The following is a 14,155-nucleotide window of genomic DNA, read 5'->3' on the forward strand; positions in this document are numbered from 1 at the left end:
ATGCAAGACAGCCAATAAAAACAAGCCCAGCGGTTCTCACACATTAAATAAATGTAAGCAAACTATAAATGTCAACAGTGAGCAAAGTTTCTACATTTTTAAGGCAGAATGAATAAATGGTAAATGGCCTGTATTTGTATAGCGCTGTACACACTCACACACTGGTGTGAATGAATAACATCCTATTTATTGAAATGAGATATTTCTATTTATGCGTTTTAAAGAGATTTAATTATATGACTGAGTCTATTTTTTGCACTGTCAGTTTTCTATTTTGTTTTCCCATCTCTTGAAACAATCACACACTTAGCAACGACTTTTGATGAAGCTCGAGGTTTTGGTTTCTGGCTCAGAGCCGCCCTGAGACGAGCTGAGACGTGTTATTAGTGTGTTCTCTCTGATCGGCCGCTCAGCCCTGAAACTAATATGTAGAAACAAAGACACGTGTATGATTTTAACCTCCTGAAGATTTGAGCTCGTTTTCACATTTTTCTATTCAAGGAAAGATCCAGAGTAAAATGTCATCAGGTAAATTTATTGCAAACGAAAAAGAAAACTGTTGACCCAGTCTGCTCCACGAGTACGTTACTGGTGTGACTCAAAGAAACTCAGCACAACCAAAAAATGTTGATTCAAATGTTGCTCCAACTTCATTAGTGGGAGAAATATACAACAGATACTTCAAACCTTTCAGTGTTCCTGTAGTAAGAAGCTGAGTGAGGAACATATTTATCTTTTAAAGATATGCTTAACAAAGCCGATGACAGTGAGCAAATACAACGCATAAATACAACTGTAATAAAAAACGCAGTGTGCCATAAAACACTGACTTTAACTAAATGTTCAAAAAATGCTTGTTACTATGTATAAATGAGGAAACAGAAGATGAACTAAATAACAGCGTAGAGGACAAAACAACTCGTCTGCTGTATATTTCAGATTTAGTTGTTAGACCCCTTTAAATATCCAGTAAAGGGTCCAGTTTGATGACAGCTGTGCTGGTAAACTTTGTGAAAAGAGAGAAATTACATTTGCATTCAGAAACATTTATAACTTAATTTAAATCAAACACTTTGGAAACTGACGTGAGATATTTGGTCAAATTCTTCCACAAATCTAAAAGTTTTACAACGTTTATACATTCATAAGGTAATTTAAAAAAGCATAAAACTGAAGCGCTTATTTCCATCAGTGGACACAGTCACGGCCGGCACCCTCACACCTCCACCGTGACAGTGGGACCGTTGCTGGTGTCGTCCAGCGGCGTGGTCTCCGTGGGTGGGGCCTCTTTCTCCGCCTCCTCTTTCTTCTCTTCTTTGTCAGGCACCAGAGGAGTGCTCTCTGCTGCCGCCTGCTGCTCGTTGCTGGTAGTGCTGGCTGGCTCCTCAGCCTTGCCTTCGTCTTTCTGCTCGGCCGCTTTCGTCTCGTTGACGATCTGCACCGAGTCGGCTGCAGAGGCCTGCACCGGTTTCACTTCCCCGTTTTGAACGGGGAACACGGCCTCCACGGCGTCATATATAAACTGGTATTGCTCCTGTTAGAAACACAGGAAACAAATATTGTTTCAGTGTGTTTCTTGTTAGAGTGAATCTTGCTTTCTTTGCTGTCTTACACACTTCCCTAAATAACCAGCAGGAAGAATCCCACGAACACAACACAAACACTGAACCGATACTACTAAACTCTGTGTGGACAAGCACGGATATCACAGTGCTTCATATCAGACTTCTACTGTCGCCACAAACTAGTCATTACAGTTTCCAGCTGCTGTAAAAGTTCACATAAGCCTGAACACACTGCTGAAAACAGGCAAAATGCAACAATGACTCAAGTTTACATCAACAGCAGGGAGAAAACAAATGGGCGTGGCTTTTTCATAGATTTGTTATCAAATAGAAGGCAGAAATGATCTTTATACTTGAGCTTACTTTTGTTTTTAAAACAGTAATATAAAATATACATTTCATAGTGAGCTAGAACAGGGAACTGGTGATGTGCAACGCTGATCTCTGGTTATAAGCAGAGTGTGAACGATTGTGTTCCTCTTTCTCACCAGGCTGGAGACCATGCGCTGTCTCTCTTTGCGCAGCGTTTTGACCACTTGGAAAACATCCACCAGCTTCTCGCTCTCAGCGTTGTCCAGCACGTTCCACAGGGCGCAGAAAACCCCTGAGCGGGACGAGCCGTCGCTGAGGAGCACACAAGTTACAAACAGGAGTTTATTAATTTATACATATCCATTTATGTATTAGACAGCTGTGGGCCTGTGAAGGACATCACATGAAAAGTGGATCTGTTGTCATAGGAAATAAAAATATAACTAATTAATCATCAAACAAAGGATTTCCTTAAAAGAATAATTGATGTTGGGTTAAATTCATGGGAATACTCAACTATTCCTGATCAGCTGACCTTTACTGTCTTTCACACTAACATAGATGCATTTTACTGTGTACACTCGGTAATCACACTTTGTGTGAGGTGTCTTTAGAGAGTGCTGTTGGGAGTGTTCACGCTATTTTTATAACATATTCATGCCTGAAAGGAAATCAAATGCATGGTTTCCTTGAAATGAGGTGAGGCTGCAAAGCAGGGTGAGCTCATTTTCATCAAGATCTTTATCTAAAATTTGCAACGTAAATGATTGCTGCATTCATGCATGCTCTGTCAACTGTAGGGCTTGCACCAAAACATGTGGCAGCATCTGTATATGCGCAGAAATGCAGCTACGTAGCTGATTTCTCTGTTTAAAAGACATCCTGCTGCTTAGATTTTACCGAGCTCTTTATTTAAAAACACTGATCAAAGGGACACTAGTGTCCGCCCTGAAACCCAGCGAGATGGAGAAGTCGGCTGTTGCGACACATTTTACTGATCTGAACGCTGAGAACGATGACTCGTCCTCGCTGCGTGCTGCCCCGTTCTCATCTCGTCACTGAACTGTTCCCCGTGTGTTCTTACTCGCAGTGGACCACTATGGGGTTGTTCCTCTGTGATCTGCTGGTGCCGCAGTTTTGCTTGATGTCCTTGATCATGTCTGTGAGGTCTTGAGGTTTCTCCGGCACCTCCTCTTTGCTCGTCCACTTCAGGAACTGGAAATGGTTTATCTCCCGTCTGTCTTTCCTCTGTGGATAGAAGAGGACGAGAAGAGCACAGCTGGCTTACAAATGTCCGGTCTCATCAGTGGGCGAGGCTCGCTTACAGAGGCAGAGTAGGTGGCGGCTGTGTTACCTTGACGTGGCGGATCTGCATGGTGCGTCTGATGAAATTTGGCGAGTTGTCTGTGCTCGTCACCTCCACCTCAATCTCCCCAAAGCTCTTCTTCTCTTTGTCCCAGTAAATACAGTCCTGTTGAGCAGGAGAAAACAAGCATATTTACCACATGTACATTTAATGTGTATCACTATAAGTATGTTATATTGTATGTACCGCTGCTTCACTGCTGTCTGAAAGCATGACGACAGTATAAACTTTCTTCTGGTAAATCATCGACCAGAAGTCCCCCGTGGTGTCTGCCAGTGGGGTCTGCGCCACTATGAAGACACGGCAGCCCCAGTATCCCTGTGTGGGAGACAAACACATCGAGTCCAAACATAGAAGATGAGACATTTCATTATCTGGTGCAACAGGAAAGAAGGTGACAGGAAGCAGTTTGTCACAGTTTGACATCGGCTGGTATTTTTAGTAGTTTACATAGAAACGGGTTCATAAATAGGCTGAACGTTACCGTGATGTGCGAGGCGTTGATGTATTGAGTGGAGTCTTCATCCTCTTCATCTGAAGAATCTTCCTCCTCATCGTCTTCGTCAGGGTCACTGTCCTGACTTCGTCCTTCATCCAGCTTCAGGAGCACGCGGTTGAAGTCATCTGCAGGTTTGATATGAAAGAAGTGGAACTGAGCAGATGTAATCTTACATGCGAGCACACGCGTGCATGCAAAGCAAACTCACAGGGGATGACCGACGAAGAACGATTCTTCTTCTTGTTTTCTTCGGTCACTCCTGTGTTGAGGGTCCTCCAGTTTTTAAAGGTGGGGAGTCTCTGCAAGATCATTTTGTCTATTAAAACTTTGCTTCCATCCAATCCATCGTGCAGGATGTGATGGAGAAGAGGACGACAGGCACACTTGATGATATTTTTAGATTTCAGACGTTTGTGCTACATCAATGTTTTAGGGTCATTTACATTATTCTGTCAGAGCTCTGTCAGACACTCTTTACGTGAGTTCTCTGTGACCCACTCAGCGACTTAAACACGATCAAAGCTGCATTTTCGGTCCCTCGCACTGCTTTTCTGTAGTTTACAGCTATAAAAGTGATAAGATACGGCGTACCTCAAACTCCTCCTCCATGAGCGTGGGCTCGTCGTCCAAGTTTTTCTCTTTGAGCGTGTTCATTGTGCTGTGCAGCTCAGACAGGCTGATCTCTGTCTCTCCAAACTGGTTGTGCTCCAGCAGGGCCTGGTGAATCAGGATGTACTGGGCCTGTGTGCACACAAATGTGCTCATGTTAATGCACGAGAGACAAACCTCGAATGTGCCGCAGCATTTATATCTCATTTACCCTCATTTATTTAATACAGGATTTTAAAAAATGAAGCTTTGTTTATGTGCAGTGTAGTCAGTGTATGTACATCTAACACGCGGTGTTCCTCACATACATTTCTTTACACAGTAGGTGAAATATAAAGGTGAATGAGTCTATAATACGAACATGCAGACTAAAGAACAGGACCACATGTACACACAGAGGGCTGACTGACACAGAGCTGCAGATGTAGGTGAAGAAAAAGAGGGCGGGGCCAAACACAAAGAGGAGAAACAAACAAAAAAAAAAAAAAAACAGGAAGCAAAACCGGAACAAGACAGGAGATAATAACACCGAGGAAGACAGGAAATGACAGAAAGAGTACGGTGTACATGTTTAAAATACAACTTTTTATAAACATAACATTTTTAAAAATATATTAAAAAATATACATAATATATACAACTGTACATATTTAAGTTTAGCTGATTTAACTAATTGTTAATCTTTGTCATATATCCTTCCATCTGTTGTTCTGTCTGTCTGTAGATGCAGATAAGGTGATTCACTTTCCTGAGAATTGGCATCAAACTCGTTGTATTTACAAGTATTCTTCTGATTTACACACACACACACACACACACACACACACACACACACACACACACACACACACACACACACACACACACACTTTACCTCGACTTGGACCATGAGGCATCTCTGTCTGCGGAGTCTGACCACGTAACCGTAGATGTCCACTCTGCCCTCTGACTCCAGACCTTCCATCATGGCATCGATGCCAATGTAGGTTCCTGTCCTGCCGACCCCCGCGCTGCACGAGAAAGAAGTATCACCTATGAGTGCCGTTGTCTTATTTAACCTGATGTACAATGACGCACTTTAGATCTCAATTAACAGCTCGTGTTTTAATCTGAATTAAACTAAGAGGCGGTGATCTGAAGAAGTAGGTGTGGCTACAAATAGACGTCCATCCAGTCAGACTTTGCCTAATATCAGCCTACAGATGTACTGACATGGCTGATGGAACAAAGTGAAACAAACTTGTTAACCTGAGCCGAGCGTAGAGTGTGACCTCTTCATACCTGCAGTGAACAACGATCGGCCCACTGAAGAAATTCTTGAAGGCGTTGACGCGCCGCCTCAGTTTCAGGAGGAGGTGTGGCTCTCCAGGGACTCCGTGGTCGGGCCAACTCATGAACTGGATGTGGGTCACCTCCCTCTCTGAGTTCTTCTCTCTCTTCTGCAGGTGCAGTTATTGAGATAAATGTGCATGCTGAGCAACACTTCTACACAGATATGATTACAGACATTAAACACTTTTACAGTTTTGTCGGTTCAACATGTGACGGAGGCTTACGTTTGTCAGGCTGAGACGGCGGATGGTGTAATCTGGGTAGTGGTCCTCTGAGTTCAGCTTCACAATAAACTCCTCATAAAGCTCAGTCTCTCGGTCAGGAGACGGCCAGTACTGAGCACATTTGACCTGTGAAACGATGTGAGAGGAGAGAAGCTGACTGTCGCTCAGTGAGGAAGGAGAACGGAGCAAACAATACGAAGGTCTAAGATTTAAGCAAATCAGATAAGAAGATTCTCAAAGAAAGGATATTTCTCTGTGACTCATTTTAAAAACTTTAAACACGATCTTACCCTGTTTCCCTCCTCACATCGTGTTACCATGACGATAATTGAGGACTGCTGTTCCCAGATCATCCTCCAGAAGTCATTTATAGTTTCTTCCTTTGGTCCTGCAGCGAGAACACCCTAGATAAGCATCATACATCACAGTCATTCAGTGCAGCTGTGTGAAGGACGGCAGCGTGACTTTACCTTGAGCTGCGATGTACTTTTTGGACTCTTTGAATCCCTGCAGGAAGAACAGGAGTGATGTTTGACTGTTTTATCGAACAGATGTCATGAACTTTATGTTGAACAAGCTGAACATTTTTACATACGTCAACGAAGCTGGCGTTGATGTAGTCGCATCCTGGCTCTCCATTTCCTGTGGTTAGCTGGACACGGTTATAATCATCTAGTTCAAGACAAAAAATAAAATAAAATAAATGATGACAGTCTTCACAGTGACTCTCAGTGATTTTAATAACATTGATCAGCTCACAGGGCAGAATGTCCACGTAGCGGTTCTTGATAGAATTGCAGGACTTCTTTGCCTCTTTCACCGTGTATCTTGAGAAAATTCTTGGGATGCTCTGCAAGTAAATTAAAGCAATGTTCTTTAAAAAACATACACTTTGGACTCCAACCGTCTAACATGTATTCAGATCAAGTTTTGGCCTTTTGTTTTCCATTGTCTGCTCCTCTGACATACTATGGTTAATCACCCATTCCTGAAAATAAATAACAGAAGTAGAAATACCCCCTACCAAAGACCACAGAGTGCACTTACCTGAAACTCAGCCAGGAAAAGTCTCCCCTCATCAGCGAGCTTCCTCTTGTAGGTTTCCAGCAGGACCTCTGCTGCGATCGGCTCAACAAGCAACAGGTTTTCTTCATCATCTACAAAAAGCAGTCAGCAAAAAAATGAGCTCGTAAAAAAAACAGAATCTTACAGTATTTGTTAACATACATCATAATTTGTATGCATAGTTTTTATATAACTCTTTCAGTCACCCGAATTCAACAAAGTGATCTGCTGTTAGATAACATAAAAATACATATATGAGGTTAAAAGGCAGGTTAACTCCGCCTACCTCAGACCGGCCATAGGACACTTATGTAAATGAGATTCTTGATCTCAAGAGTTTCACTTCTTGCTTAAAGGAGTTTAAAGAAAAATCCTATTCAAGCACAATTTCACTGCATTCATTTCATTTTCAAAGAAATGAGTAAATACCACAGTCATCATATTTACTCATAATGTGATGAAATTTAACTTTGAACTTTAAATATTAGTACATTTTACACTTTTCCCAAAAGGGTCTGAATTCTTCAGATTTGATATTTCACAGGATGTTTTTATGTGCTCTACAGCTGCTTTTACAGCAGTTCCAATGATCATAGATGAGAACCAGCATGACTTCACAGTCAATTCAATTTTGAAAAGAGGAACATAGTTTACTTGATCGTGTGCCTGTCATCCTGTTGTTATCTAAACCCTAAAGGTTTTAGTAAAAACAGTACAAAAACATATGAAAATAAGTGATGCCAGGAACCGAAACTCTACTATTAAATAAAACTCACTTGTTGTTGAAATAAGCATCATGCTTTCTCCCAGGTCACTGTGAAGAAAAGAGCATAGGAAGGTTTTTAAATTCAACAGAAGCAGTGCAAAAATCTTATTAACATTTTTATTTGTGAAAAATGAACAAATCCTAAAAAAGCGAGCGCAGCTCGGCTGTTAAAATAACAAAGGAAACGACATATTCAATTCAGTTTTATTTATACAGCCCCAAATAACAACAACCTTGAGGTGCTTTATATCGTAAGGTAGACCCTACAATAATACATACAGAGAAAAACCCAACAATCATATGACCCCCTATGAGCAGCACTTTGGTGACAGTGGGAAGGAAAAACTCCCTTTTAACAGGAAGAAACCTCCGGCAGGTTTCTTCCGGCAGGCTCGGGGAGGGGCGGGGCCATCTGCTGTGATTGGTTGGGGTGAGAGAAGGAAGACAGGATGAAGGCATGCTGTGGAATATGCACAGAAGTTTTCTTACTGGGACTGTCGGCGTTTCAAAATGTAGATCTTGTAGATGACAAAAAGTAGAGCCACAGACGTGAGGATGATGAGGAAGACCAGAAACCCAATGACAGCTTTGTCATTATCTGTAAAAGAATGGGACGAGTGAGTGCATGTATGTAAAACATACGGTAAAAACAAAGTACACCTTATGTTATTTCTAAGGTTTGACATCAGGACATAATAAACAATAATCTACCCCTCAGCAGTGTGTGAAAAATTAAATACATCTCATGATTCAGTGCCTTTAAGAACCACTTCTTAAAGGCACCACAATAACTTGAAATAATCCTTCTCTTGTAGACGTTATAAGTCTCTCATATCATTGTGGAGGAATTTTGGTCCACTCGTCTTTACAACACTGCTTCAGTTTATTGCACTTTATGGGCTTTTACTTCTGCACAGCTCTCTAAAGGTCTTGCGACAGCATTTTAATCATATTGAGGTCTGGACTCTGGAATGGGTCATTGGAACACTTAGATTCTTTACCTTCCTGGCCTCTAAATTCTGTTTTGAATACTTTGTGCTCATTGTACTTTTTCGTTAAGTATTCTTTGTTTTGTTGTAGCATTTAACATGATATCTGAGACCTGTAGAGTCTGAGATGCAGCACTTGGGTTGTTGTAGTTTCCATGAACACTGCACAGTCTGACACTGAGGTGAACTTTCTGGGACGTCCACTCCTGGGACAGTTGGTAACTGTCCTGAGTGTTTTCTTTGTGAATAATCTCACTTATTGCAGAATGATAGACTTTCCAAATGGTTTAGAAATCCTCCTTGGCACGGTGTTAATGCAAACCTAAATGCTCCAGAAGTGTTAACATTTGCTTGTACCTCAGTTAATGAAGTGCATTTGATCAGCAGCACGTGGCTGTTACTGAATTCCTATGGAAGCAATAAGGCTGTACTTAGTTTTTTACACACTGCTTCTGAGTTTTGGCTTAACTTGTATTAAGTGAATACAGATATGATGTAAAATGTCAGGTGTTGTTGTTCATCTTACCTAGGTTAATGTAAAGATGATCTTTATTATGTCATAAAATCTTGGAGAAGGTGTACTTTTAAAAAACTTGGCTGTACAATGTGTAAATTGAATTTGTAAATATGTAAACTGATTTATCCAACAAACTGTGTCATTGAATCCATACTTACAGCGAGTATCAGCTGTTCCTCTGCCCGGTTGGCTTTCAAAGTATCCGTTGAAAACAGTCACCTATAAATACAGATGTTTCAGATGTTCATTCATAAGAAATGACACCATTAAAATAAAGCAGCCATAAAATAATCATATACTTAAAAGTAGGATGATACAAACCTCCACTCTGTATGCTGTAGAGTAGCTCAGATCCTTGAATTCAAACTTACAAACTGTTTCATTCTGTGGTTTGTTTTCACCACCAGGATGAAGACGTGCTATGAATCTTCTTTTTTCTATTGGTCCTCTAATCTTGCCTTCATGGTGACACTCTACTTTAATCACATTATTCTCCGGCACAGTTACAGTCACTTTAGGGGAACCGTCGGGTACTGTAAGGAAATGAAAACAGGGATCATAGTTTTAAGATTCATTTTTATGTCCATCAGCAACGAGACAAAACATGTGAAAGTAAACATGTTTATGTTTGCAATGTTAAAAGGATTCATAATAGAAATTAATTATTAATTATTGAAGAATTAATTTATCATTTTGTTTTCATGGAGCCCAGCTTACATTTAATGTACAGATATGTAACTTTAAAAAACAGAAAACATGTGAATGAACTTCAGTTATCTCTTATCATTAAACACATTTTCCCTCCAGAATAATATGAACGAGTAAAGAAAATTAACAAACACATTTCTATAAGTCCCAGAGAACAAGAGTCTGAGTCAGCGCTGCTTAAACGACTGAACGTCATAATTACTGTCACGTTTCTTCACTGATGACTCAGCATGTTTTAATGTTCACTGTAAAGTTTCAGAGAGTCGGATTTAGTTGATATGAGGGATGCTCTCTGTTTCATGGCATTTATCTTAAAATATATCTAAATCACATTAATTATAATCAGGACTGTCACACTGAAAAACACATTTGTTTCCAATCTTTCACTAAAATAAATGAGCTCGAGTTTATTCTTCTTCATGAAAACATCATTTTGTAACTTTATTTTCTGCTGTTCACCACCAAAGTCTTCATGTTGTGTTTTAGAAGGATATTAATAAAAATAAAGCTAAACAAAGTTTGATTTTGATCAATTAAAGGTTCAGCTTTGTTATGAAGTGTAATTCTGAATATTTAGTTTGGTAACTTACCTCCAGGGGCAGTTCTCAGTGTAACTTCCCTTTTCTTGGAAACCGTCTTGCTGTTGTATTTGGGTTGGACTCCACAGGTATAATCAGTGAATGCTTCGAGTCCAGTAAAATCACACGTTCCTCCGTCAGACTGAGGCTTTGGGATTCCTGTGATTCCTGTAACATAATGTTCATGAACTCTTTGTGGTTTAAATCAGCAGGTCCAGCTAAAGAGACTTCAGGTGACTTTGACCTGCTGGCTTTAGTAAACACGACAACGACATGAGCAGCAGACTGAACATAACAGGTTGGAGATCTGAGTATAAGATAAGAATGCAGTGACATATCGTTATTTTGGATCATACTTCATGTGTTTAGTTATAATTATGTACAAAAATTAAATCGATGTTATATTGCCAAGTAGTTACCTTAAGAACAAAATAAATATTCTGTATATGTAAATTATCAATTAAGTTGATGTTTTTAAAAAATAAACAAACCAAAAACACGAAACAAATAAATTTTAATCTAAAATAGTTATAAAAATGTAAGTGAATTTAAATTATTATTATTGGACTTACCTGTTTTATCATTGGAAGAACAACTGCAGTCATATGAAAGATTGCGAAGGGTGTGAAGGACGTCCTTGCAGTTATCACTGGTTGTTTTCCAGCTCAACTCAATAGATTTCATGGCTGTTTTGTTCTTAATGTTAAATTTAAGATCTGTTGAAACAAACAGTAACAGTGCAGCAGCTGTTAGTTTGTGGCACTTCAAACTATCTGAGGAGGAAAAGCTTCATCCCTCTGAGGTAAGTTAAATATCAACACACCACAGTCAGTGTTAAGGTGGACGGGTGGAGTTGTCTTATCCGTGCTGATATTGTTTTTTGAGATCAGACCAGTACAGCTGTAGTTTCTGAAGGGCTCCAGCTCAGACAGCGGTTTGTTCACTGGACCAGGTTTGTCTTTTTCGGAGGAGAAACAAAGACGACATCATTTTTATAACTCGGTGCATGTAGCAGTTCATCTTTGGTTTTATATTCAAAATAAAAATTGATCCATGAAGCGGATGTTTCACTTACCTGAACAAGTGTAATTAACTGTGATATGTTTACACTCTTTGATCTTTGGTAACGTTGGCTGTATCACTGCAGGAAGTCCAGTGGAACCACTCAGTTCAATTTCACTTGAATTATATAAATCTGAGGAAAAAATTAAAAAGAGAAAAGCATTAAACATTAAATCAGTTCTAAAGAATATGAATTTCAATTCAAGGCATAATGTTTTGTACGAACCAACAATGATGTTTGTGGTGATGTTAAATGAAGAACAGTTTCCTGAAGTGAAGGTTGTTTCAAAATCAGAGCAAATGTCTCTGTGTTTGACACAGAAGCTTTTACTGCCACTGCTGCACTGATCAGCTGAAGTTACATTTGGTGCTGATATTGAAGAGCTGATGTCCCAGTTACTCTGGTAACAAACACATCCATTTATGCTGCTTTGCCCTGTAATGTCTGTTTTACCTGAAACACACAAGTGATGCACAAATATATTTGATATCAAGTTTGTTAAACTACAAGAAGGTGAAACACAAAAAATCATGAATTATTTGTACTCACTCATTTCTTTTGTTTTAGTTTTATTTCCAGTGGAGGTACACTTGATTATTTTATTGCCATAATTGTATAAAACTTGATGCTCATATTCAGTACAGGGCTTCAGGCGTTGGCTCTTGTGTTGAGTAGAGTCGACCCTCTCTTCAATCACTCGTCGACCTCCTTCAGTAATACTGATGTTGTAGTCACCAGGGGTGAAGTTCATCACATTAATCTGCAGTCCAAACTCGATGGGTGTGACAGTGTAGGAACCTGAGCACGAAATCAAATCGATTGTTACATTTTGTTCATGAACATCAATCAGCTGCTGAAATGTTTCATCTCAGTCAGTTTGTTCATGCAGATGTTGACCACAGTCCAGCGTTGGCTAAAACTAAAACACAATCTTTACACTCGATAGAAAAATAAACTTTCACTAAGTAAGAAACGCTCGACAGCATCACTAGTGTTTGAAAGCAGACGACATATTATCTTTAAACTGACACTCACACTTTGGAGGCTCAGGAGTCGTCTCGGTGGCTGAAACGATGCATTCAAATGAGATCAGAAAAGAACAAAATTATTAGTTTGTGATTATGCAGCATGAATGTACAACAGCTCAGAGCACCTTACAGGTACTTGTAACTCAGCAGCGCCGTGTTCTTTGTTTATATTCACATCAATGTCATCACAGGCCTGTATAATAAAGAAACGGCCAACCTTCAGTGGTAGCTGTCACTGTGGTGCCTGTAGGTGAGGCCTGAGAGTCAGATGAGTTGCTGGGTGGAGTGGGTGTGAGTGAGGTCTCATTTGAGGTGCTTGTAGGAGGAGCTCTGGTTGCTGTGTGAGAGCAGGCTGGAGGTCAACTTCAGGCAGAAATACCTAACAGCTAGCAGACTGGTTGTACCTGACACGATGCTAAACTACAAATGTAGCATTTTATCACACAGCTGTGCCAATAATCCATGAAACTATAAACTCTGAATACATTACCAGACATGGCAGTTGAATTCACTGATGGACTAACTACTGTAGCATTTGGGGCCATGTGTGAAGGTGAGGAGTCAGACAACGTGGCTACTGTAGCATTTGTGGTCGTGCGTGGAAGTGAGGCTGTTGAAGTGGCTACTATGGGATATGTGGTCATGCGTGGAGGTGAGACGTCAGACGACGTGGCTACTGTAGGACTGGTGGAAATGCGTGGAGGTGAGGAGGAGGCTGTTGAAGTGGCTACTGTAGCATTTGTAGCCGTGCGTGGAGGTGAGGAGGCTGAAACAATTTTCATTCCAAGAAAAAGAAATCAGCATGACGTAAAGATGTTTGCTGTAACTGTAGCAAATGTAAAATGTTCTCACTGTAACATTTTCACTCTAACAGTCGTGTTTCATGTTGTTAGAAAGATGCTGTGCTACTTGTCACTGCTATCCCATTTCCTATGCTAGCAAATTAAATATAGTCCTATTAATACTAATTATTGTTTACAAAACACAAACAAAATGATCTAAGGATAAGAGTAAGACGGATCAATGATAAGTTTTTATAGACAATAAAAGACTAACTGTTGTGTTGGATAATCAGTGACTTCATGTTACATGTTACTTTCATGCAAATTGGATCTAAATCCTAACAACAGAGAGCTGCTGCTCTGATTTGTCCAGACTCACTGAACTTGAACTCAAATGCATCTAAATTAAATTACAAGGAATCTAAAGTCAAATTTAACGTACAGGGACTTATGGAAGAAAGTATGGAACAGATACATTATGTGCAAAGCTATGAATTATTACACATAAATATAGTTCATTATAATATGAGCAAACAGAGCCTGCCCAAGAGCCTCAAATCACGCAGCCCGGTACCAAACGACCCGGACCACAGAGCGACTGGAGACCGCTGGTATACAGCATGTTAATTTGCTTTCATTCAGCTTCACAGAGGGTAAAAATGATTAGGAAAATACTTGATCACATATATGTGATTACCCATTCATGGAAAATTATCTGTGCAAAACAGCTGCTATATGAAAACAAGGATTTC

At 40.0% G+C, this 14,155-nt stretch overlaps 1 protein-coding gene across 2 annotated transcripts; it reads right to left on the minus strand.

Annotated features, from left to right (window-relative positions):
- Positions 1 to 514: 514 nt before the first annotated feature.
- Positions 515 to 13,585, minus strand: ptprc (protein tyrosine phosphatase receptor type C). 2 transcript variants are annotated; one of them, XM_076875741.1, is made up of 29 exons: positions 13,112 to 13,585; positions 12,839 to 12,958; positions 12,629 to 12,658; positions 12,143 to 12,391; positions 11,819 to 12,046; positions 11,606 to 11,725; positions 11,354 to 11,494; positions 11,103 to 11,246; positions 10,543 to 10,698; positions 9,566 to 9,777; positions 9,403 to 9,463; positions 8,228 to 8,336; positions 7,749 to 7,786; positions 6,955 to 7,064; positions 6,667 to 6,757; positions 6,503 to 6,579; positions 6,378 to 6,414; positions 6,198 to 6,295; positions 5,908 to 6,033; positions 5,633 to 5,790; positions 5,226 to 5,361; positions 4,334 to 4,483; positions 3,951 to 4,041; positions 3,728 to 3,867; positions 3,430 to 3,561; positions 3,232 to 3,348; positions 2,962 to 3,125; positions 2,054 to 2,189; positions 515 to 1,534 (listed from the first exon to the last, which is right to left on the minus strand). In XM_076875741.1, the coding sequence occupies exons 1-29, from the start codon at positions 13,401 to 13,403 to the stop codon at positions 1,217 to 1,219; spliced, it is 3,981 nt and encodes a 1,326-aa protein (XP_076731856.1). In that variant the 5' UTR covers positions 13,404 to 13,585; the 3' UTR covers positions 515 to 1,216. The 2 variants fall into 2 exon arrangements, with proteins under 2 accessions (XP_076731856.1, XP_076731857.1); XM_076875742.1 differs by having other exon boundaries at positions 11,354 to 11,488; positions 13,112 to 13,584.
- Positions 13,586 to 14,155: the final 570 nt, after the last annotated feature.

Source organism: Maylandia zebra, linkage group LG17 (genome assembly GCF_041146795.1).
Source record: "Maylandia zebra isolate NMK-2024a linkage group LG17, Mzebra_GT3a, whole genome shotgun sequence".
NCBI classification, from domain to species: Eukaryota; Metazoa; Chordata; class Actinopteri; order Cichliformes; family Cichlidae; genus Maylandia; species Maylandia zebra.